The sequence below is a fragment of the Ammodytes marinus genome, assembly GCF_949987685.1.
Source record: "Ammodytes marinus genome assembly, chromosome: 11".
Lineage (NCBI taxonomy): Eukaryota > Metazoa > Chordata > Actinopteri > Uranoscopiformes > Ammodytidae > Ammodytes > Ammodytes marinus.
The window spans coordinates 28,593,448-28,615,260 of NC_137215.1; the positions used below are offsets into that span (position 1 = coordinate 28,593,448).

At 39.3% G+C, this 21,813-nt stretch overlaps 2 protein-coding genes across 2 annotated transcripts in view; both read left to right on the forward strand.

Annotated features, from left to right (window-relative positions):
* The window catches only part of atp6v1ba (ATPase, H+ transporting, lysosomal, V1 subunit B, member a), a 43,735-nt gene extending 29,615 nt beyond the window's left edge, over positions 1 to 14,120 (forward strand). The window contains exons 8-14 of the mRNA XM_080036593.1: positions 258 to 355; positions 1,516 to 1,639; positions 5,990 to 6,140; positions 6,990 to 7,072; positions 7,754 to 7,858; positions 9,263 to 9,392; positions 13,012 to 14,120. Coding sequence (XP_079892719.1) covers positions 258 to 355; positions 1,516 to 1,639; positions 5,990 to 6,140; positions 6,990 to 7,072; positions 7,754 to 7,858; positions 9,263 to 9,392; positions 13,012 to 13,154 — 834 coding nt within the window. The 3' untranslated portion in view covers positions 13,155 to 14,120. The remainder of the gene's footprint in view (positions 1 to 257; positions 356 to 1,515; positions 1,640 to 5,989; positions 6,141 to 6,989; positions 7,073 to 7,753; positions 7,859 to 9,262; positions 9,393 to 13,011) is intronic.
* Positions 14,121 to 16,343: 2,223 nt separating this feature from the next.
* The window catches only part of shtn1 (shootin 1), a gene marked incomplete at its 5' end in the record, with an annotated part of 42,181 nt that continues 36,711 nt past the window's right edge, over positions 16,344 to 21,813 (forward strand). The window contains 3 exons of the mRNA XM_080037086.1: positions 16,344 to 16,398; positions 19,464 to 19,516; positions 21,338 to 21,398. Coding sequence (XP_079893212.1) covers positions 16,344 to 16,398; positions 19,464 to 19,516; positions 21,338 to 21,398 — 169 coding nt within the window. The remainder of the gene's footprint in view (positions 16,399 to 19,463; positions 19,517 to 21,337; positions 21,399 to 21,813) is intronic.

Genomic DNA, 21,813 nt, shown 5'->3' on the forward strand with positions numbered 1-21,813 from the left:
TAATTATGAATTCATGACTATCCAACAAATTGCTGAACACACAGCATGAATGCATAGAGAAATACATTGCACTTCAAACTTATTTAGTTTTTCTGTCCATCTAAGGCATTTACAGGGACCAATACACTATATACATATTATACATCTCAAAACAAGAATATTTGAAAAAATAAAAAAGTAACTTATTGAGGTGGGTAAAGGGTTTGTGTCTCATCCTTCATTCTGATGGTGACTTGAATAACTTTACCATTTGCCAGGTCAACATGGAGACTGCTCGCTTCTTCAAGTCTGACTTTGAGGAGAATGGCTCCATGGACAACGTGTGCCTGTTCCTCAACCTGGCCAACGACCCCACGTAAGATTGAGTTAGAAGAACCTCATCCAAACAGTTGTTTTCTACCAGCCAATCAAGCAGTATCTATGTTTTGCATAGTTAATTGATTCTAAATGATGTTCTATACACTCACAGGCCACTTTATCAGGTACACTTTGATAGTACCGGGTTGGACCTCCCTTGGCCTTCAGAACTGACTTAATTCTTTGTGGCATACTTTCAACAAGGTGTTGGAAGGTTTTTTTAATCAGTAGATCAGCAGTTTCTGAAATACTCAGACCAGCCCGTCTGGCACCATCAACCATGCCATGTTCAAAGTCACTTAAACCCCCTTTCCCCTATTATGTTGCTTGGTTTGAACTTCAACAAGTTGTCCTGTCCTGGTCTACAAGCCTAAATGCATTGATTTGCTGCCATATGATTGGCTGATTAGATATGTGTTAACACGAAATTGAGACGGTGTACTGATAAAGTGGCCATTGACTGTACATACACTGTTATCTTTACTGTCTTCCCGTTTCTCAAAATAACATGTATGACCAAGTTGCTTATATAGATTTGGGAGTTAAAGTAGCTATTAGGAACTTTTATATATTTCTTGAAGTGTCTAATTTTTCCTCTGATGATCATAATTTACATGTAACAGCAAATGAGACCGAAGGCGTAAAGAATGCTTTTTTATATAGTTTTTCTTAATGCCTTTGTCCAGGTACGCTCACCCAGGAACAACAGCTGGCGTGGTAAAAACACTACCGCTTTTGTCCAGAGGGGCCGCTAGAATGAACACAAACTGAAAGTTCCTCGTAGACACTTTAACTTCTGAATCCTGGAGTCATGATTCGAAAATGTATTTTTCGGTTCAAAACGATTCTAAATAGATTTCTGGATTCAGAGGATTTCAGGATGTACTCCAGTCCACTGTGTGCTAAGAGGCATGAAACCAAATTAATGTCCATGTCATATTTATCTTCATTTAACTCTTATTTTAATGTGAAGCTTGTAATGCATCGGATTTTTAAGGCAAGTCAACATATTTTTTTTTTAATCGATTTTGGCAAATTATGAATCGAAAATTTAAAATCGCACGAGATAGTAATCGAGATTTTTTATTTTTTTTTAAATGGACTGATTTTCTTTCCCCACCACCCCTAATTTAGAATGTATTTTCTGTGATCCAACAGGATTGAGCGCATCATCACCCCTCGCCTGGCGCTGACCTCAGCAGAGTACCTGGCCTATCAGTGTGAGAAGCACGTGCTGGTCATCCTCACTGACATGAGCTCCTACGCCGAGGCTCTCAGAGAGGTACACTACAAGTCCTGTCTGAAACACACATCGCTTAGACACATTCTGCACATGCACACTTAGCCTTAGTTCTGAAAACAAGTGGAGATGGCTGCATCGGCTAGGTACTTCTCACTTTCTCACTCAATGTCAAAGCTATTTTCCAACATGTTTAATAGGTCTGAACAGATAGAAGGAGAAGTCTGGTGTTTCCTGAATGTTTTTCTTACCGTGAGCACATCCCATGACAAGACTTGAGTCATTTCCTAAACTACGTGGAAGTTTTTATCAAACATTTCTCAAACAGGAAGAAATGTTGTATTTGTTGGGTCTGTTTGCAGTGGTGGAGGAATCCACATTTGGTTACTTTTTTTAGGGAGTGTTCGGGGCAACAGGACAGTGTATGTGCGAGTCAAAATACATATTCTTTTTTGACTTAAGTCTTATCAGAGAAAATCTAGATTATCCCCAGACTTTAGCTATGCTCACATAGTCTTCCATGAGCCTCCAGTCCAGTCATAAGATATTACGTTCAGTAGTGTGATGGGGAAGAGAGATCCTTCAGTGTAAAAATCCTTCAGTGTTGTGAAAGCTTAAAAATAAAGAACTGTCCAATGATGCGAGCTAGCTTGCCAAGCGCCGATCGTCCTCGTGTCTCCTGCAGGTGTCTGTGTCAAACAATCTCCTCCAGCTGCCTTTCTGCTGCTCATTATCAAATAGTCTGTGTGCACCTGTGTGACGTCACATCCCGGCGCTCAGTAGCTGGGAAGTGTAGTCACTAACATAACACTCATAAAGATAGCTACAGCATGTCAACACTCAGCGCTAGTAAACTAAATATTACAAACAGGGAAGGACCCTAAACATGCCCGTAACGCTACTATATGTTTGTATTGTACATGGTGCTAGGAACATCACTAACATTGTTAGGATCTTTGATGGCAATTAGAACTCCAAGGACAGTTTAACCTCCGTTCTGTCACTGTGACCGCTTCTTTAAAACTCTGCACAATTTTAGACGTCCAGTATGTTTAGTTTTATTTAGTTGGTTTACAATGCATACTGATCCTCTCAGTTCAAGCAACACGCTGTGTGGCAATGACACACCATATGTAAACTCCCTGCAGCATTAGCACTAAGGTGATACACTCACTCAAGTCTTGTAGTCCTTGATGAAAAGGCAGGATAATGTGTCCTTCATTTCTTGAAGGAAATATCCTAACTCCATTATGACCGCTTGTCTTTAAGGCTGACACCAGGAGTCAGGCCCTCTTCACTCACTCTCTTGTGTCTGTAATAATCCTTTGATTTTGCACAGTGTTGCTGTCTCAATATGTGTGTGCAGCACAATGCAGCTGTTTTTAAATGGGGTTCGTGCATATGTATTTTTTCCTTTTCTTGCTGTCCGTAACCTTGGCACATGAACGCCTCAACAATAGTCAACCTAAGACTCCGGGCAGCTTAATGGATAATTCAGTCGGTACAAAGAGCCTTAGGAGGACATTAACATTTAACTTCTGTTCCCATTCACACCACAGAAGGTTGAGTTGAGCATTGAAGTGTTTAGCCTGCCAATCAACCTTTTCAATCAAAGCATGAATGCCATGTTATTTTCTTTGCCTCTTGCTCTGAAATCACTTGACTTTGGGAATAATGCTTTGCTATAGGTCAATGTTGTACAGGGCCTGGCATAACATAATGGCAACATTTCCAACCAGCTGTTTTCCTCATACTTTCCGTCGGCGTTTGTCACGATCGCCTTCATGCAGTCAATAAATAATATTCATTTGGGGCGTTTCAATGACTATGTATGGGTAAATATGGGTGTTACGTGAGCCCGCAGAGGCTGAGCCACATTTAGGATCGATTGTGATTTATAAAGGGAAACAGGCGTAGGACATCAGTGCACACCGTTTTATAAATCCAAATATTTTTGTTCACAAGCACTTCCTGAGTTTCTTCCGTACGCTAGCTTTCCACGTGAATCCCACGCAAAGTTTTATGAATGAGGCCCCAGGTATCACTCTTACAAGAGCCTCATGCACACTGATTGGCCACGTCAACTGAGTCACATTGCTCATTGGTCAGAGAGGTTTAACAGTCAGTTAGCGTTTTTCTTATATTTCTCCCCCAGCACTAAACAGCAGACTGGCTTAATGAGTGACTGTAGAGCATTAAGTAGCTGAATAGACGGATATTGTTCTCAGTAATTGGTTGAGACAAAATACTTTAGTAATTCATCAGGTGACACAAAAACATGTATTCCAATTACGCTAATGTTGCTCAGTGTTGTAGTCAGAAAACAGTTTACAAACCTCTTTGCTGTAGTGAATGTAACGAGTCATTATCCCCTTTCATTATATTTTCAGATTGTTCTGCTGCTCCCAAAATGAATGAATGACTGGAACTTTAAAATGTCTCCAACTTTATTGACGGGACAAAAATATAATATCATTTTACTGTTGTTGTTCACATGTACAGCATCCTACAATTTTTTTTTAATATATATCAGTGATTCTTGAGAACCGGGACAAAAGGCCGGGACAAAATGTAACTGCTGTTATCTTTAAAAATAAAAATATTTAAAATTGTAGATATTATTAGGGATTAAGAATAGAATGTCTGGAGCACAATTATCCCCTTAAATTTAATTTAATTATTATTATGTCAAATTTATGACACTTGTTATCTTCTCATGACGTCAAAAACGGTGTGTCCACAGAGAAGGTTTTAATCTTTCATATGCAATAAAACCTATTAAAAATGTATTTTAATTATTAAAAAGAGCAACACTAAATAATCTCTCATATCAATAACAAATGTTTTTCTACAACACATTCATGTTTTATAAGGTTTCTAAGTGGGGTGACACTTTTTGTCACCACCGTCAGACATTTCATTAAAATGTAATAAAATCAGGCAATATGAGGGGCAGCTGTCTCCGTGAAGGACCTATTGTCACAAGCTATCTGTGCAGAGTACATTAGAGTCAGACAGGCTCTGATTAGTGTTGTAGTTTTAGAATATTTTACATTACAAATCTTGAAAGTCCTGCGTCACAACCATGATACGTCAACACCGACTTACAATTTCTGAAGAAGTTATATGAAATGTTTCGATAATTTTATTTTCCTGAAGTAGTTCATACTAGCACCTATCATCAACAGAAAAACCAAACTGCTACTAGAAAAACTCTTTTTGTTCTGTTTAAGAAACGTTAAATATGTCAACACCGTCAGATATCAAAAACATATACATTTTGAAAATATTTTTTGTGGCTCTATCAGTTTTGGTGAATATTTGTGATCACTATACATCTCATGGGTCTAGCATAAAATGAGGGACCATTTATTTGTGTTTTTTGGTGTCTGACGGAGTTGACATAAAATAAGGAATGACAAGCTAAAAAGCACATGTTAAAAAGGAGAAGCAAGGTAAAAAGTCCATTTTGATAAAAAGGACAAAAGCTGGGAAGTTGTGTCAAACCTTAGCTCAGTAGCTTAGTATATGTTGGATACATACTTGTAATTTAATTTGCCTAAACATAGGGTTTGTATTTTTTCAACATTGCACCCTGTTTTGCCCCACTTGAGAGAGAGAGAGAGAGAGAGATATATATATATATATATATATATATATATATATATATATATATATATATATATATATATATATATATATATATATATATATATATATATATATATATATATATATATATATATATATATATATATATATATATATATATATATATATATATATATATATATATATATATATATATATAATTTTTTTTTTTTTTTTTTTTTTTTTTTTTTTGTGCAAAAAAAAAAGGGAAAAGAGAAATAAAATAAAAAAAGTAATATACCGTTCGGGATTTCTGGGTTCTGGATATCAGCCGATATTGATACTCTGATATCGTAATTATTATCAATTCCTTTTTTGGTGGTGACGTATTGTGTAAGGTTAGGAAGGCTTAAGCAACACAGGAATTAAGAAATTACAAAAATGCATTAAAGGTTTATCTGAACTGCCTTGAATGGTTTGAATACAGAAGAACAACATCAGACGTTATTACATAGCTATGGTCTTAAAATTTTAATTTCTTGCATTGTTCAAATAATTTAGATTAAGTGTATTGCAGCCATGCTGATATTGGATCGGATCGGTCCCATCCCTAAATACATAAACATAAATAAAAAGGAAATTTAAAAATAAAATAAATACGTTGTACATGAATATATATATACACACACACACACACACACACACACACACACAACAGATCACATATTACAAGAGATGATGATAATAGAAATAGTGTGTCCCACTTGCTGAGCTGACTATTGTTGTTAACACACTGGTTAGGTGTCTGCTGCCCGAGAGGAGGTGCCCGGTCGTCGAGGCTTCCCTGGATACATGTACACTGATCTGGCCACCATCTATGAGCGCGCCGGGCGAGTGGAGGGCAGGAATGGCTCCATCACCCAGATCCCCATTCTCACCATGCCCAATGACGGTGAGTGCAGCAGCTTTCCTCTGCTAAAAGCCTCACCAAAATCACATGTCCATATAGCTGTCATCCTTATTGGAGAGACCTGGATATCGTTAGTCTCATAGCATAATTGCCTAAATCATATTTACTCTATTCTACATCTACTTTTCGTCAGCCTAATAGCAAAATTGCCAAAGTCATATTTCAAGGGTTACATAGTAGGGTAAAGTAGATGTAGAGTAAATATGATTTAGGCAATTATGCTATGAGGCTAACGATATGAACCATGAATGTTTGTGTTGCATGCGCAAAATGAATAGTTATTTTCTAGTTGTTGATCTGTTGGTCGTATAGGATTATATCTTTTCGTTCTTCTGTCCTTATAATAATTAATCATTCTCTCAAGTCATCGTTTGAATGAGTGGAGTACTCGTATTAAATGGGACTGAGGAGACATTTTTGACGCCGTTAGTAACCATAGCAACACATTTGAAGAGCCTACCAGTCCTTATCTAGTGGAACAGGAGTCCCCCATTTCCAGCATCACAGGGAGGTGATTGTGTGTGTGTGTGTGTGTTTTTACTTAACACACCACCGACCAGGGCTCTCAGGCTCCTCAATTTAGTTTAAAGGTCTTTAACATGGGTAGCTCACAGACATTCTGTCCCGTTTCTGCCCTGTGTATGACATCATTTTAATGCATGCATATCTGTGAATGATATAAATGGCGTCTCAATTTCAGTTTTTCCACGTTGAATATAAACTCAACTGAGGCGTTGCATGTAGTGCTTGCAGTAATTGTTTCTGTAGTATGTTTCCAATCCCAGATTATTAGTTGAATATGTTGTGATGAAATGTTTTGCCTCTTAACAGACATAACCCATCCTATTCCTGATCTGACTGGATACATCACAGAGGGCCAGGTCTATGTGGACAGACAGCTTCACAACAGACAGGTATTCATCAGCTCGCTCTTTAAGGACATGTCTACACGGATATTCCAAAAAAAAAAGCATCCCCCCTCCATTTGCAGAAAGATTTCTGTACACACGACAGTGTTTTGGAATATCGCTTGGTACAGAACGAGAGCTCAAAATAAACTTTTAAACGCTTTATTTATAGTGCAGAGAAACAGAGATGAAATGGGGCAGATAGGGGAATGACATGCAGAGAACTGACCACGGGTCTGCTGAGATGAGGACTGAGCCTCAAAACGCTCCGTTTCTAATGTCCAGTTGGGATCTTTGCATGTTGACAAAAGGCCAAACCGCACAGAAAAAGATGGCTACTAAAATACAGGTGTTCATTTGGATATGGTTTAAGCAGGGGGCAAAGACCAGCTACTCTTTTTTAGGTTAGATGGGGTCAGCGTTAGAGTTGATTTCAAAGAGCCAAATGTAACGGCCATTTTTGTTTGCATTCACATATGTATAGAGCATATGGATAAATGGAGCCATTACTGTCCAGGTGTTTCCTGACGCAATTTCACCCCAATTACAATCTGTCACTGTTGTTGCTCATTGTCATTCCATTTGTTTGCTTTAGTAACCTGTATAGTTGAAAATACAATGGTGACACTGACATTTTTGCATCGACTTTGAGATGTAATCAGAAAAATCTCCTGCTCCTCCTTTCAGATTTACCCACCCATCAACGTGTTGCCTTCACTGTCTCGTCTGATGAAGTCTGCCATCGGTGAGGGGATGACCAGGAAGGACCACGCAGATGTTTCTAACCAGCTGGTAACAACGCTCATTGGACCTAAATATTGGGCCTGTGCTAAAATATCAATACGGCAATACATGCTATTTATTTTTTGTAATATCTGTATCATATCGTCGGCTCCATTATCGATATTTTAGAGAGAGACAATTCGGGTCGTTAACTACAACCTCCAGTCATTTAGATGTTGCGGCACGGCTAGTTGTCTCGAATTGCTGGGTTTTTGAATTTGAATTAAGGTTTGCACTTAACTATCAATATAATGTGATGTATTAAGACGCAGATCTTACGAGGCAACCCGTGCAATGTATCGTGATTTTAATATATCGTGAGCCATGTAGGGCTGGCCTGAATTATTCGAATATCCGAGTATTCGTTTGATAAATTAGTATTCGGAGCTCAATTCAGTATTCGGATTTTTTTTCAATTTTTTTTTGTTGCAAAAAGCACCTCAAACTGCAACATATTTCGTTAGCAAATAATGGTTTGATACACAAGTTATACAACAATTGTAAAATACCCATTAGATAGATAGATAGATAGATAGATAGATAGATAGATAGATAGATAGATAGACAGACAGACACTTTATTGATCCCTTGGGAGTGTTCCTTCAGGGAAATTCAAAAATCCAGCAGCTGTAGTACATACAACATGACGCAAAACAAGTAACACAAGCTAAAATGCATCAATATACATGGTAAAAAAGTAAAATACAGATTTATATTTATAAATACATTTAAAAAGAAGCAGCAGCAGATGTTAGCAACAGTTATTAATTTATATTTGTGTTTGACCTTGTTTAAGAAATGGAGTGTGTAGCAATCAATAAATAGATTATGCAAGCTGTTATTGTTATTGTTAAGTTCCATCAGTTCCATCAGCCACTGTACTCCTCCTGCCCCCCCTCCTCCCTCCATGTGTGGAGTTGTGGAGTGTGATGGCACGATGAACAAATGAGTTCTTGAGTCTGTTAGACTTTCATTTAAAATATATTATCGAATTATTTGAAATTTGACCTAGTTGGCCAGCATGCCGTCTCGGCTCACACACTCGGTTTCAGGGAGTACATTTGGATTATTAATGTTGGTTTGATGGTGTGTTTTTTTTTTAGAACAAGTACTCTCTTGGAAAATCTAACTAATAATCGAAGCCTGTAAAATGGTATTCGGGCCAGCCCTAGAGCCATGTATCATATCCTGAAGTCCTTGCCAATACACAGCCCTAGTATTGCATCTTGTTACATGGACCAAATGTTTTTTCCATCAGAATAAAGTCTGTTTCAAAGTATATGCAATAACTCAAACCATTGTGACTAGCTATGATATATGGAGAAGGCAGTGACCGGACACAGGTTTTTCTATGAGAATTCTTTTGTAACAATCATTCATTCTTAATATTCCTATGTGTCTCCTTGTGTGCAGTATGCCTGTTATGCTATCGGTAAGGATGTCCAGGCCATGAAGGCCGTGGTGGGAGAAGAAGCCCTCACCTCTGATGATCTGCTCTACCTTGAGTTCCTACAGAAGTTTGAGAAGAACTTCATTGCGCAGGGTAAGAAAAGGGGGAGAAAAAAGTAATATTAATAATGAAAAGTGGTAGCTGGCAACCACATCTAACTGAAGGATATACATTGTTTAATCTACCCTTAATACATCAACATACAGTGTTTCTTAAATGTGAGAGTGCTGCTTTGCTCTATTTGAAAACTGAAAATCTTTGGAATTTTGTCTGTTGCTCAGACAAATTATGTATTTGAACAAAACGTCAACTGTGGGCTCCATGAATCTATGCTTTGCTTCTTTCCACTGGTTTTAAAATATTTGACATTATAAATGATTCAAGGTATTTAAAATCATTTGAATCAATCATGAAAAAAGCTGCTAGGTGCAGCTCTTGGGTAATGAATGAAATGCCTAAAAATGTTTGCTCTATAGGCAACATACTGTGACAGTTACAAAGCAGAAACTAAACAAACATACCCTGAGTTCCAATCCCCATACTTCCCTACTATTTAGTATGCCAGAAAAAGATTTAGGACATCCCAATACATGCACGTCAATTGTAGTATGCTGAAAATACATAAATGCCCCACTAACTCCAATAGCATTTTGGAGTATTCGTCTTTATTCTTGACATTTCTCGACATAATGAAAATATAATCTTCCTTATCTGAATTTTTTTTTTCTCTCCCGTGGCCCCTTAAACTCTTCTGTGCTTTAGTATGTAGTGTAGTAAGAAGAAAAAGTATGTGATTTAGAACGCAGGGATGGAGTCTTCAGGAATTAGTTTGCATTGGGCAAGTTGTCATTGTCCTTTTCAGTGAAGTTAGTATTGTCCATGTTTACTGCTATCTGGACCGAGACATTATGCAGAGATCATGAAGCACGCAGCGGCAGCAAGGGCAATACCACCAGCTAACATCTGATCAGTCACGTGTGTGTCAGTCATGACTTATTACACATGTGTTTCCGTCTCACATCTTGCACATTAACTATTTTTCAGCAAAAGTTTGAAAAAAAACACCTCAAGCCAGTGTCAAAACTCTTACTCAAATAAGAGGATTTTTCTTCCTTCAAATGTTATCATCATTGTTTTCTGATGTGATACTTCAAAATGCACATAAAATCAAGGTGGTGGAAACCCAGCTAGAATAGCCCTCTAGAACAGATTGGACTCCTCACTGCAATGGCAAAGTATGCTGTCAAACTTTAATTTAAATACCCAGAACAAACAGCTCAGCATATGTGGAAATGAGTGAAACCTCAGGCTTAACATACTGTAGTGATTTGAGTGTAGATCCAGATTAAGTAATGGGGCTAGTACACAAGGGTTCTTGATTTTTTTAGTTCCATTCCCAAGGGGGTTACAAAATGTAGTAGGCAAATGACTGTGGGGATGCCCAGTGTTGGAATGGTTGACTCCATTGTTACATACTGTCCACACAGGGCTGTATTTCCTCATTTCAACACTGATAGATTCCACAGGAGAATAGTAGTCATAGCAAGAGGGGAAGTGGTGAATGAAATATTTTTTGTTTAGTTTTGGATCAACCATTTACAAACATCAGTATTGGTGCAAGCAAGGAACAATTAAATCTCAGGTCAGATGTGGGAAATAATCACAATATAACATTTGTCATATCCATTTTATGTGATAATATGTCAATGGTGAGTACACAAGCGGGTCAAAATTAAATTCCTGTGTCCCTGGTGCTGCCATCTGTGTGTGTGTGTGGGGGGGGGGGGGGTTAAGTGCTTATAAAAAATATCAAAGCGCTATATACAGTCATATGAAAAAGTTTGGGAACCCCTCTCAGCCAGCATTATAATTGACTCTGCTTTCACACAAAAAAGATAAAAGTGGTATGTCTTTCATTTACCAGGAACAGCTAAGTACTGGGATGTTTTCCAAACAAAGATTTTTTGAAAAGCAGTATTTAGTTTTATGAAATTAAATAAAATGTGAAAAACTGGCTGTGCAAAAATATGGGAACCCTTGTGGTCTTGCTGATTTTAATGCATGTAACAGCATGTAAAACTGAGGACTTTAAACACAAAATTGGTTGGATTATGTTGTTAAGCCTTGAACCTCATATAAAGGTCTGTTTAATCATGATAAAAGGTATTTTAGGTGCCTAAATGCAAGTTCCACTTCTCTTTGACTCTCTGCAGAAGTGAGACAGAATGCGATCATCAAAACAGCTCCCAAAAGATCTTAAAAACAAAGATTATTCATTGTCATGGTTTAGGGGAAGGCTTCAAGAAGCTTTCCCAAAGGTTTCAATTGTCAAGTTCTACTGTAAGGAACGTTGTCAGGGAATGGAAGGACACAGGCACAGTTGCAGTTAAACCCAGGTCTAGCAGACCAAGAAAAGTACAAGAGCGGCATATGCGGCGGATTGTGAGAATGGTTGCACACAACCCAAAGATCACCTCCAAACACCTGCAAGAACATCTGGCTGCAGATTTTGTATCTGTACATGGTTCAACAATTCAGTGCAATTTGCACCAAAACATCTGTATGGCCGGGTGATGAGAAGGAAGCCCTTTCTGCGCCCACGCCACAGATACAGTTGCATGGAGTATGCAAAAGCTCATTTAGACAAGCCAGATTCATATTGGAAGAAAATGCTTTGGACTGATGAAACAAAAATTAAGTTATTTGGTCTTTATAAAAAGCAGATGTTTTGGTGCAAATTGCGCTGAATTGTTGAACAATGTACAGATGCACCATCTGCAGCCAGATGTTCGTGCAGGCCTTTGGAGGTGATCTGTGGGTTGTGTGCAACCATTCTCACAATCCTCCACCTATGCCGCTCCTGTTTTTTTCTTGGTCTTCCATGCCTGGGTTTAACTGCCACTATGCCTGTGTCCTTCCATTTCCTGACAACGTTCCCTACAGTCGAAATTGACAATTGAAACCTTTGGGAAAGCTTCTTGTAGCCTTCCCCTAAACTATGACAATGAACAATCTTTGTTTTTCAGATCTTTTGGGAGCTGTTTTGATGATCCCATTCTGTCTCACTTCAGCAGAGAGTCAAAGAGAAGTGCAACTTGCATTTAGGCACCTAAAATACATTTTCTCATGATTAAACAGACATTTCTATGAGGTTCAAGGCTTAACAACATAATCCAACCAACTTTGTGTTTAAAGTCATCAGTTTTACATGCTGTTACAGGCATTAAAATCAACAAAACCACAAGGGTTCCTATATTTTTGCACAGCCAGTTTTTCACATTTTATTTTATTTCATACAACCAAATACTGCTTTTCAAAAAATCTTTGTTTGGAAAACATCCCAGTACTTAGCTGTTCCTGGTAAATTAAAGACATACCACTTTTATATTTTTTTTGTGAAAGCAGAGTCAATTATAATGCCGGCTGAGAGGGGTTCCCAAACTTTTTCATATGACTGTAACTGCGGTTACAATACTCTTTTTTTGATCGTTTTTTTGTTGGCATTTTTCACTTTATTAGACAGATTTCGAGAGAAAGAGTTGAATTGGGGCATAGAGGGGAATGACATGCCGAGAACTGACCACGGGTCGGATTCGAGCCCGGTTCTGCTGCTAGGACTGAGCCTCTAGGGGGACCCCCCCCCGCCCGCGCGGGTACTATACTGTTAACCCATCCAGTCTATGCCTTTAACCTGAAGCGTTGTCTCCACCAGGACCATACGACAACAGGACGGTGTATGAGACCCTGGATATCGGCTGGCAGCTGCTCAGAATCTTCCCCAAGGAGATGCTCAAGAGGATCCCTCAGAGCACCCTGGCTGAGTTCTACCCCAGGGAGTCTGCTGCCCGCCACTGAGGCGGTTATCTCACCTTCTACCCACAATCCTCCTCTCTCTCTTTCTTTCTGTCATGTCTTGCCAGAGCCCTGCACTCCAAAGGCCTCTGAGACGGATGTTGTTGAGCCTTCACTCATCCCAAACTACATCTACTCTTTTTTTTTTTCTCCACTGTTCTTATGACCTCCAGTTCATCTGGTCATACCTCAACCCTCACCATCCCCCTCTCCCCCCCTATATACCCTGAATGAGAACAGGGCAATAATCTCCCCCACTCGTGTAGATGTATGTACTGTAGCGTATCTGTGTCCTGAAGTTGTTTGTGGAAAAGTGTATGTGCTTGTAATGTCTACCTTTTTGCTAAATGGTGAACGTATTCTCTTACCTATTGACAAGTCCTTATTTATTGGGGTGTGTTACTGCTGGATTCCTCTCTTTCAAAATAAAAGCTGTTTAATATCCAGGTTTCCAACTGATGAGTGTGTATAGGGTTGTTGAAAGGAAAGATGCCCTAGTATGCAGTAGCCCTGTAACCAGTACCAGCCAGTGGTTTTAATGAATGTATCAGAAATGAATAACATTTTGGTATTTACCTCAAATTATAGCAAAATGTTTATTACGTCCACTCCCTGTGGACTGTTTGATAATAGGCCACCGCTGTATTCGCTCATGTCAGTGGCTTATAGTTGGCTAGAACTCAGAAGTTCTCATGTCAGCATGCTGATGAAAGCATCCTTCATAAAGTTGAGATGATTTACTGTACATTGCCCCCAGTACTTCCCTCTTTTTGACCCTCTGGCTTCCCCTACCCACTCTGGAAAGAATACAGTGGATGTTTACATTATTAGTGTTGTGCTGTTTTTTTTTTCAGATGAGTTTATAAGAGTATATTAAACATTCCCCTCCTTCTGCAGAAACTAATTATTTGTTGTGCAACAATAATGTTTTTGTGAGTTTGTGTTGATGAATAAATTAAATTATGAGTATGTTGTGTCATCTCTATGCAGCTTTCAGTTATAACCCAAAGATCCTCAACATGGATATTCTGTCATGAGCTCTTACTCTTAGTCATCCCAGATGGAACCTGGGGTCTAAAGGTATTTTCTCAGATTTGACATACTCCAATAATACCAATTTTAAATGTGCAAGAAGATAAATTATACCTGAGTGTTTTATATGGAAATGTTCAGAACACATTAGCCCTTTGTTTTCTGAGGTCTACTTATGTCCTAGACCACTGTGTAAATAAGGAATTGGCCTTAAATGCTGAAAAAATGAATTGCGATTTTTGAAAAACCTAGAAATATGTGTGAAAGAAGAGCCTTTAGTCATCCTGATGAATTGTTTTGGCTTAGCTTCAGAAATGCAGTGGATATTTTCCAAAACACAGTAAGGAAGTGAACAAAACATGACTAATATGAAATGTGGTCCAGATGCTTTTTGGTAGAAATGTTGTCTCTAACTCTACTTTCAAAAAACATAAGGAAATTCGACTGAATGAAGACATCGAACCACATATAACGATTCGTGAGATGTATACTAATAAAAAAGAAGCATCACAAAACACTTTTCAAACAAACCATTTAGTAAATATAAAAACACGCTGGAAAAACAATAATTGCAAATAATTTTCACACTGCATATACACTATACACTATTTACAAGTTAATTGGTAGCTGTGCTTGCTTCTCACTGTGTTTTCTAAGCCTGTAAAGGACGGACAGTATCGCGAGAACATACCCCGGTAACAGAAGAACCTCTAGTTTGAGACAATCCCTGCGTTCCAAATCACATACTTTTTCTTTTTACTACACTACACACTAAAGTACAGAAGAGTTTTAGGGCCACGGGAGAGAAAAAAAATCAGACACGGAAGTTTTTTTTTCATTATGTTGAGAAATTTCAAGAATAAAGACATTTATGTATTTTCAGCATACTACAATTGACGTGCATGTATTGGGACATCCTAAATCTTTTTCTGGCATACTAAATAGTAGGGAAGTATGTGGATTGGAACGCAGGGAATGTTTTCATTTCATTTTTCAGACGTATTTTTCGCGGAGATATTAATAAAAAAATATGCACGCGGGCGCAGACTCCAGAGGGTTAAAGTGTTCTCTGTATTACTGGATTTGCAGATAAGCGGCCGTGTATTGCCATGAGGCAGGACTACAGTAAGCTAAATCTGTTTTATTTACTTTGCTGAACATTTTTTTTTAAAGTTTGCAGCTCCAATAAGCTGCCATTTAAAGCTGGGGTGGAGGATTTGGGGAGAAAATGGCAGTTGGGATAGAGATTTGAATTCAAATACCTCAACCGCTCCACTTTTTCTCTTTGGTCCCTCCCCTATGGTCCCTCCCTGACACGCTCTACACCAACAAAGTCGTGCCAAAGTGAATGGACAGTCCCAACAGCCAATAAGAACAGAGAATCGGAGCCTCGCTCTGATTGGTCAAAGTGTACAGCTCATGTTAACTTTGACCAATCAGAAATCATATACCCCAGCTTTAAGACAAGAGCACTTATGGTTTTTTTTTCTATCATTTTCTCCCTGGCGAGTTCAATGGATGTATGTTCAGCAGGATTTGCAACAAAGAGGTCCACCTTAACAGCAGCAGGACCGATGGGCAGAAACCATTATCAGCTATTGTTTTATGTCGGACTCTACATTTGTATAGTACAAAAAAAATTATAATATCCATTCGCTCGAGAGTTTTTAATCAAATCTAATTTTACTTATTTATTTCCTCTTCTTCAAAAAATAATTCATTTGAAGTCTACTGAAAGTATTGAATAAACATTTGTTTATTGTCTAATTACTGTTGTCAAAAGTCAAAGTCAAATTGCACATTTTAAAAACAACCTAAGTCGACCAAAGTGGTGTACAAGATACAATGCAAAACAAAACAACATGACGACGAAGACTGTTCCAGAGATTGGGAGCAGCCACGGCAAACGCTCTGAGAAAACAAAAATATAGTTCTTTGAGTTTTCCACAATTGTATTAAGTAGGCCTAGGCTATCATCCTTTTGAACCACATGCAATACATTCCTCAGCGTCCAAAGAAGCGATGCATGGTGAACGTCCTGTGTATACTGTAACCGACTGTAACCTTTGATGCCTGAAGCGCGCGGGGAACCTATTATACCTGACAGGTGTGTCGCGAGGAAGCACTTCCTGTTCAACTTTCATTGAGGATATTCTCACAATGGCTTCAGAAGAGCTGAATAAAATGACAGTCATCACAGATCTGTCGAACCAAGGTAGGGCTGTTTTTAGCGGTCGGGTGTGTTCTACACATGGACCTATAAAGAAATGGACAGCGGACTGAAAACCGTTGGAACGTTGAAGCCATTCATTCCTCTGAAAGCTGCTCATTGGCGCAGGGCAACCATACAGGAAGTATTCCTTCCGCGGTACACGGTGCCAACACGCCCCTAAAGCGTGACGCGCAGTGCACGTTTCACTGACGTTCTTGGATGAAGAAAGCAGTGTAACAGTCTAATATGTCCATGCCGTAAACTAAGCTGAAGCTAAGCGGAGACGAGCACAGTTGTATTGTTTATCTACCATGGAAGTATACATTACATATCCCCGATGATTCTCTGTATGTAATCGTAAAATAACATCCCGTTGTTGTTAAGTAATATAGTGATTCACAAGTTCTAAACGAAGACTCCTCCTGCCATCAGGGCAGCACTATTAGCTAATGTAAGCTAAACCAGCTAGTGGGTTAGCGCTGTTTTCGTAGCGTGTGCTGTTAGGTAGTGAGCAAAGTTCTTAGTGCTCTATTGAAATAATAAAGCAAACAAATGTTCAAATGCCAAAGTGAGCTTTTTAAAGTTTAATTATAAGACCGAATGTGTGGTTGTCAAAGCAATTGCCTAATCAGAATGGGAACAGCAACGAAGTTGGAGTAGCCTATACCAACATAATTAATTACAATACACAACATTGTTAACTGTCATACGTAACAAGCAACTGCAAATTAAAAACCAACGTAACTGAAATGGTTATATTACACTAACAATGTTATAAAAATTACGTAGGACTCCCATAATCATTCAATTAATCAATACATCCGTGCCTGTTACAGGCATTTGATGTGTTTTGGTGTTTTCCACACCATGGGTAGCGCAAATGGCATAGTACCCTTAGAGATTATTAGAGCTCATCAGCACAGCTGGAGGTGATAGTGAGGCTGCCGCTGGATGAGCAACTAGTTTTTGTACATGATCCCGTAATGCACCCATCCTTTGCCTATGGATCTTTTGAATAAATGGATCAATATATGGTGAATCGCAATGATCGCAAGCAGAGGAACGTGAGAGTTGAGCTCACGCGACTAACAGCTGAACCAGTCTACAAATCCCTCGGCGAGTAATGTTAAAAAGTCACATGCCTAAAATCATCAACGTCCTTCATGTTAAGTAAAAGGAAAAACCTCAGACACGAGAAGTTAATGGAGCCTCGCACTGAAAGAGTCATGGACCTATAAAGAAACACTGAGCCCTCTCGGAGGCCGGAGCAGAAAACCGAAACATTTGTTTCACTACGACTCTATTCAGCTGGCCACGGCTGCCCACCCCTCCTCCTCCCGCGAAAACAAACTGAAAGACGTTGAAAGCCGTTGGGCTAATAAAACGCTTGAGGTGGCGTTTTTAGATGAGAAAACTTCAGTTTTATTAGTACATGGTCTAAAGATAAGTTTGAGCCTATGATTGATATCCAGAAAAAATTTGCGGAGACACAATCTTGTTCGCCGTTGTATTGGGGTGGACGGGAAAATCTGCCTCTGGGCTCCATGGAAAATAAGCTCCCCATTCACAGCATGCAGTACTAATGGATTGGCCACTAGTCCATGCTGGTTGCTCGGAGAAGGCAGCATCCTGGGGGCCTGGTTCTACATGTTGGCTTCATGTGTTGTTGGGAGTTTTTGGCCGTGTCACACAGCATTCAGCAGTCCGGCGCCCATTGACGCGCTCGCGCCTGGGAATGAAAGGAAACTCGCGCGACAAATCACAGACTAGACATACGTGGACATACATAGGCTCATTTTACTTTGGCTGCTGTAAGGTTGTAAAATTACAGCTCGTTAAGAACTTGCAGAAGACACATGTTGGAAAGCTATTTCAATAATAGATAATAGCAGTTTTATGTCAGTTATGTTTTGGTTCAGGTGGTGAAGTTTTCTACACAGAACTGCACAGCGATTGCAACAAGGGCAACTTATGCAATGTATATAAGTCAACCTTATTATGGTCCCTGTTCTCTAAATTCAGCTGCAGCTGTATTTTTACTGACGTTTGTTCTCACCTTACTGCAATGGTTTGTTGTCAGGGCCAAAGTCCGTGTCTATAGGCGTTGACTCCCTCGTAGAGCCAGGGGAGGGTTGACATCCCCCCCCCCTCCCACACACACACACACACACACACACACACACACACACACACACACACACACACACACACACACACACACACACACACACACACACACACACACACACACACACACTAAACACATGTATTAAAATGCATGGTCTACTTACATAAGAGTCGGGGTGCATGAAAAAAAAGTTTAAGATTATTATTACCATCTAAATGAAGATTATGTAGGCTACGTATAATACTCTTTGTTATAAGTTCATTAACATGTAAGTGCAGCATTTTACATTGCCTAGGTGTGGGCTGATAAAAGAGGTAGAGAGATTAAGAGATGAGAGCAGCAAAGCAAAAAGGTTTTCTTGACCGCTGCCTTAAGCCCCGCTATGTTTATTACTCACGTTAGTCAGATGTTTTTTTTTCTTTTTCCTCCCGTCAGCTGTTATAATGCTGCCTTTATAGGTAAGGCGGTGGAGAATGGAGATGAACCCAAAACAACACACAGCCGGACTCTGCTCGGTCACTGGGCACTGCTCATAAAACAATGATTTAAGTCCATATATATTATGCATTCAAGGGTTAAGGAGGATTGTCTTTATAGTATCACTATCAGTATAATACATGATGACAAAAGCAGTTCATTTCACTAAAACACTGTATTGGTATTTACTTATTCCCAATTTGTGTATCCTGGACTAATCACAGTCCCTATAGTATTGTAGTTACACACATGGCAAACAAAAACAGACAGTCGCTCAACATCCTCTGCTATAATAGTCAGCTGACACAGGACACAAGCTGCACTAGTCACTAAGTGACAAGTCATCACATGCTGGATTTTCTTTTTAAAACAAGCTAATGGGAGCTCTGTGTTCTTGACTGACATTAGCTGTATTGTGAGTAACCTATGAAGATGGCTTACTGGCATCCTTTGCTCCCTACAGCTATACAGGAGTATGATGGCCTGCAGAGGAAGCATGCCACAGCAACCATGGAGGTTAGTCTAAGTATCAGTCAGAGTTATAAAGGCTTTTCGTCAAACCCAACCAAATCCTAACCATAGTGGTGTAATATTGTGTGTAACTGTTATCTGTTATGGCTTTGGAAAGCAGTGATTAATTATGTCAGCATTGTAGGGCTTCAATTGAGCAGGCCATGATGACAAGCAACCTTGACAAGCAAGTTTGTCTATTTGAAAAATTAAGATATTAGAGCCAAAGCAGTGAAAAAAGTCTGACTTTAATACTGGTTGAAAAACGTATCAAACACGTAACTGGTACCGGCGTCAGCCTATTTGGTATTGCAGCCCTGACTGAAATGTGTCCAGCACCATTGTTCATAAGCTTAAAATACCTAAAGCTGGCATCACATGTCTGGTTAAACTTGTACTCTTCTTAACTAACTGACTTAATTTAATTTAACCCATTGTAAAGTTGGTTAGGTTTTTTTTCAGCTAACTTAGGAGCGCTAGCAAAGTTTGCTAGATGCCGGCTTTCAGCTCCATCTGTCAGGCATAGGGATACAACTGAGTTGTGGGCAAATGGGGCGACAAGATGCTCAGCTCACCTAGCAAAAGTAGTTTAATTAAGAGGCAGTAGGCAAAGTCAAATAGCAAAGGTGGGAAAAAAAACTGTACAAGAGACGGCAGAAGAGAGCAGGAAAAAAGCAGAAAAGGGGGAAAGAACATTTGAAAATTGTTTTTGAAATTGTACTGAGGATTACAGTTTTGTGGGTTTAAAGCCACTACGAGTAACATGGCACGTTGGCGTCCCCTTTGGACAAAAGCGGTAGTATTTTTACAACGCCCGCTGTCGCAAAGCTGTTTTCTAGCTCGTGCCAGGCATGCGAGTGTGAACTGAGAAGGGCGCAATATAGTGCATGTCCGTGTGTTGAAAGTGTGAGGACTCTTTTCGGCTCCTTGAGAGTGGTTTTGACACTGCATCCACTCATGCCAGTCAGTGCTACACACACCTGATTGCAATGAGTTGATGCAGCAGCGTCACCTAACTACTCTCTCTCACAGAGCTGAAAGATTACGTGTCCTCACAGAAAGCGAATGAACGAGAGACGGCAGTTAGTATGGATCACAATGAAGATGTGTTTGTGTTGTTGTTGTAAATAATGACTATTTCAGATGAATAATGGTAATCTGATGATGGTGAAGCAAAGCAAACTTTGTGTTAGTACCAACCGCTCATTCATTTAGGAGTAAACACTGCAGTCTAGTTTCGCTCTCGTGAAATTGTATACACGTTGCTTGGCAACGCCCTCGTCCCGCCCGTAGCCTATATCACTCTCCCTTTTAGCTTTTCTTCATTGCATTTTCTTTTTTTTCTTTGATGGTTCAGCCCCGTTATCAGTCATTATGACGACAAATAACTGTCTCAAACAAGGCTCCCGCTCCCCTTCCCTCACCTGGAGGGATAGGCTTCTCAAATCGCGTTGCTGCTCCATACTGAAATCTGCGACCAATATGTGACCATAGAGCCTGCACGAGCGAACCGAAAATCGGACTGGGTGTGCGACCAGACCAAAAGCAGTAATAAAAACTATATAAAAATGTCTTTCTTTGCCCTGATGGTCTCGTTTGCTGTTAAAGGTCATTTATGATTATCAGAGGAAACATGAGGCTGTTTAAAAGATATTTAAATGCTACTCGTAGCCGCTTTAAGGTCTATATTATATATGAAAAGACCAGGGTCACTGTAAAACAGTTTAATTAAACTGAACTGTTTTTCTTTGTGCTATTACAGTCTGAAGGTTGATTCAAACAGCAGTGGTCCTGTGTTAACGCTGCTCTCTCTGTCTCTTCCCTCAGTGCAAGAGGCTGGAGGAGGAGAGAGACGAGGCCATCAAGAAGCTCAATGAGTTCCACCAAGGTAACTGTATGTCTCCTAGGTCCTGTCCTAAAGTAAAGTACAGCTTTGGATTCTACAAACAAGCTTTTACTCATGGATTCTTTCATAGAAATTGGTAGGATATGGCAGAGTCCACATTGCTGCCAATTGTGCTCCAGTGGCAAACTACAGTACTGCAGGAGATTTTTTATTTTTCAGCAAAAGTATTGGAACAGATAGACTTAAAATAAATTAAAGTGAATAAGACTTAATATTTTGTTGCAATCCTTCGCTTGAAATAACCGCATCAAGCAAACTTTTGCATTCTTCTTTTGTGATGCTTTTCCAGGCTTTCACTGCAGCCTCCTTCAGTTGTTGTTTGTTTTGGGGGGATACTCACTTCAGTCTCCTCTTTAGCAGGTAAAATGCATGCTCTATAGCAGGGGTTTTCAAAGTG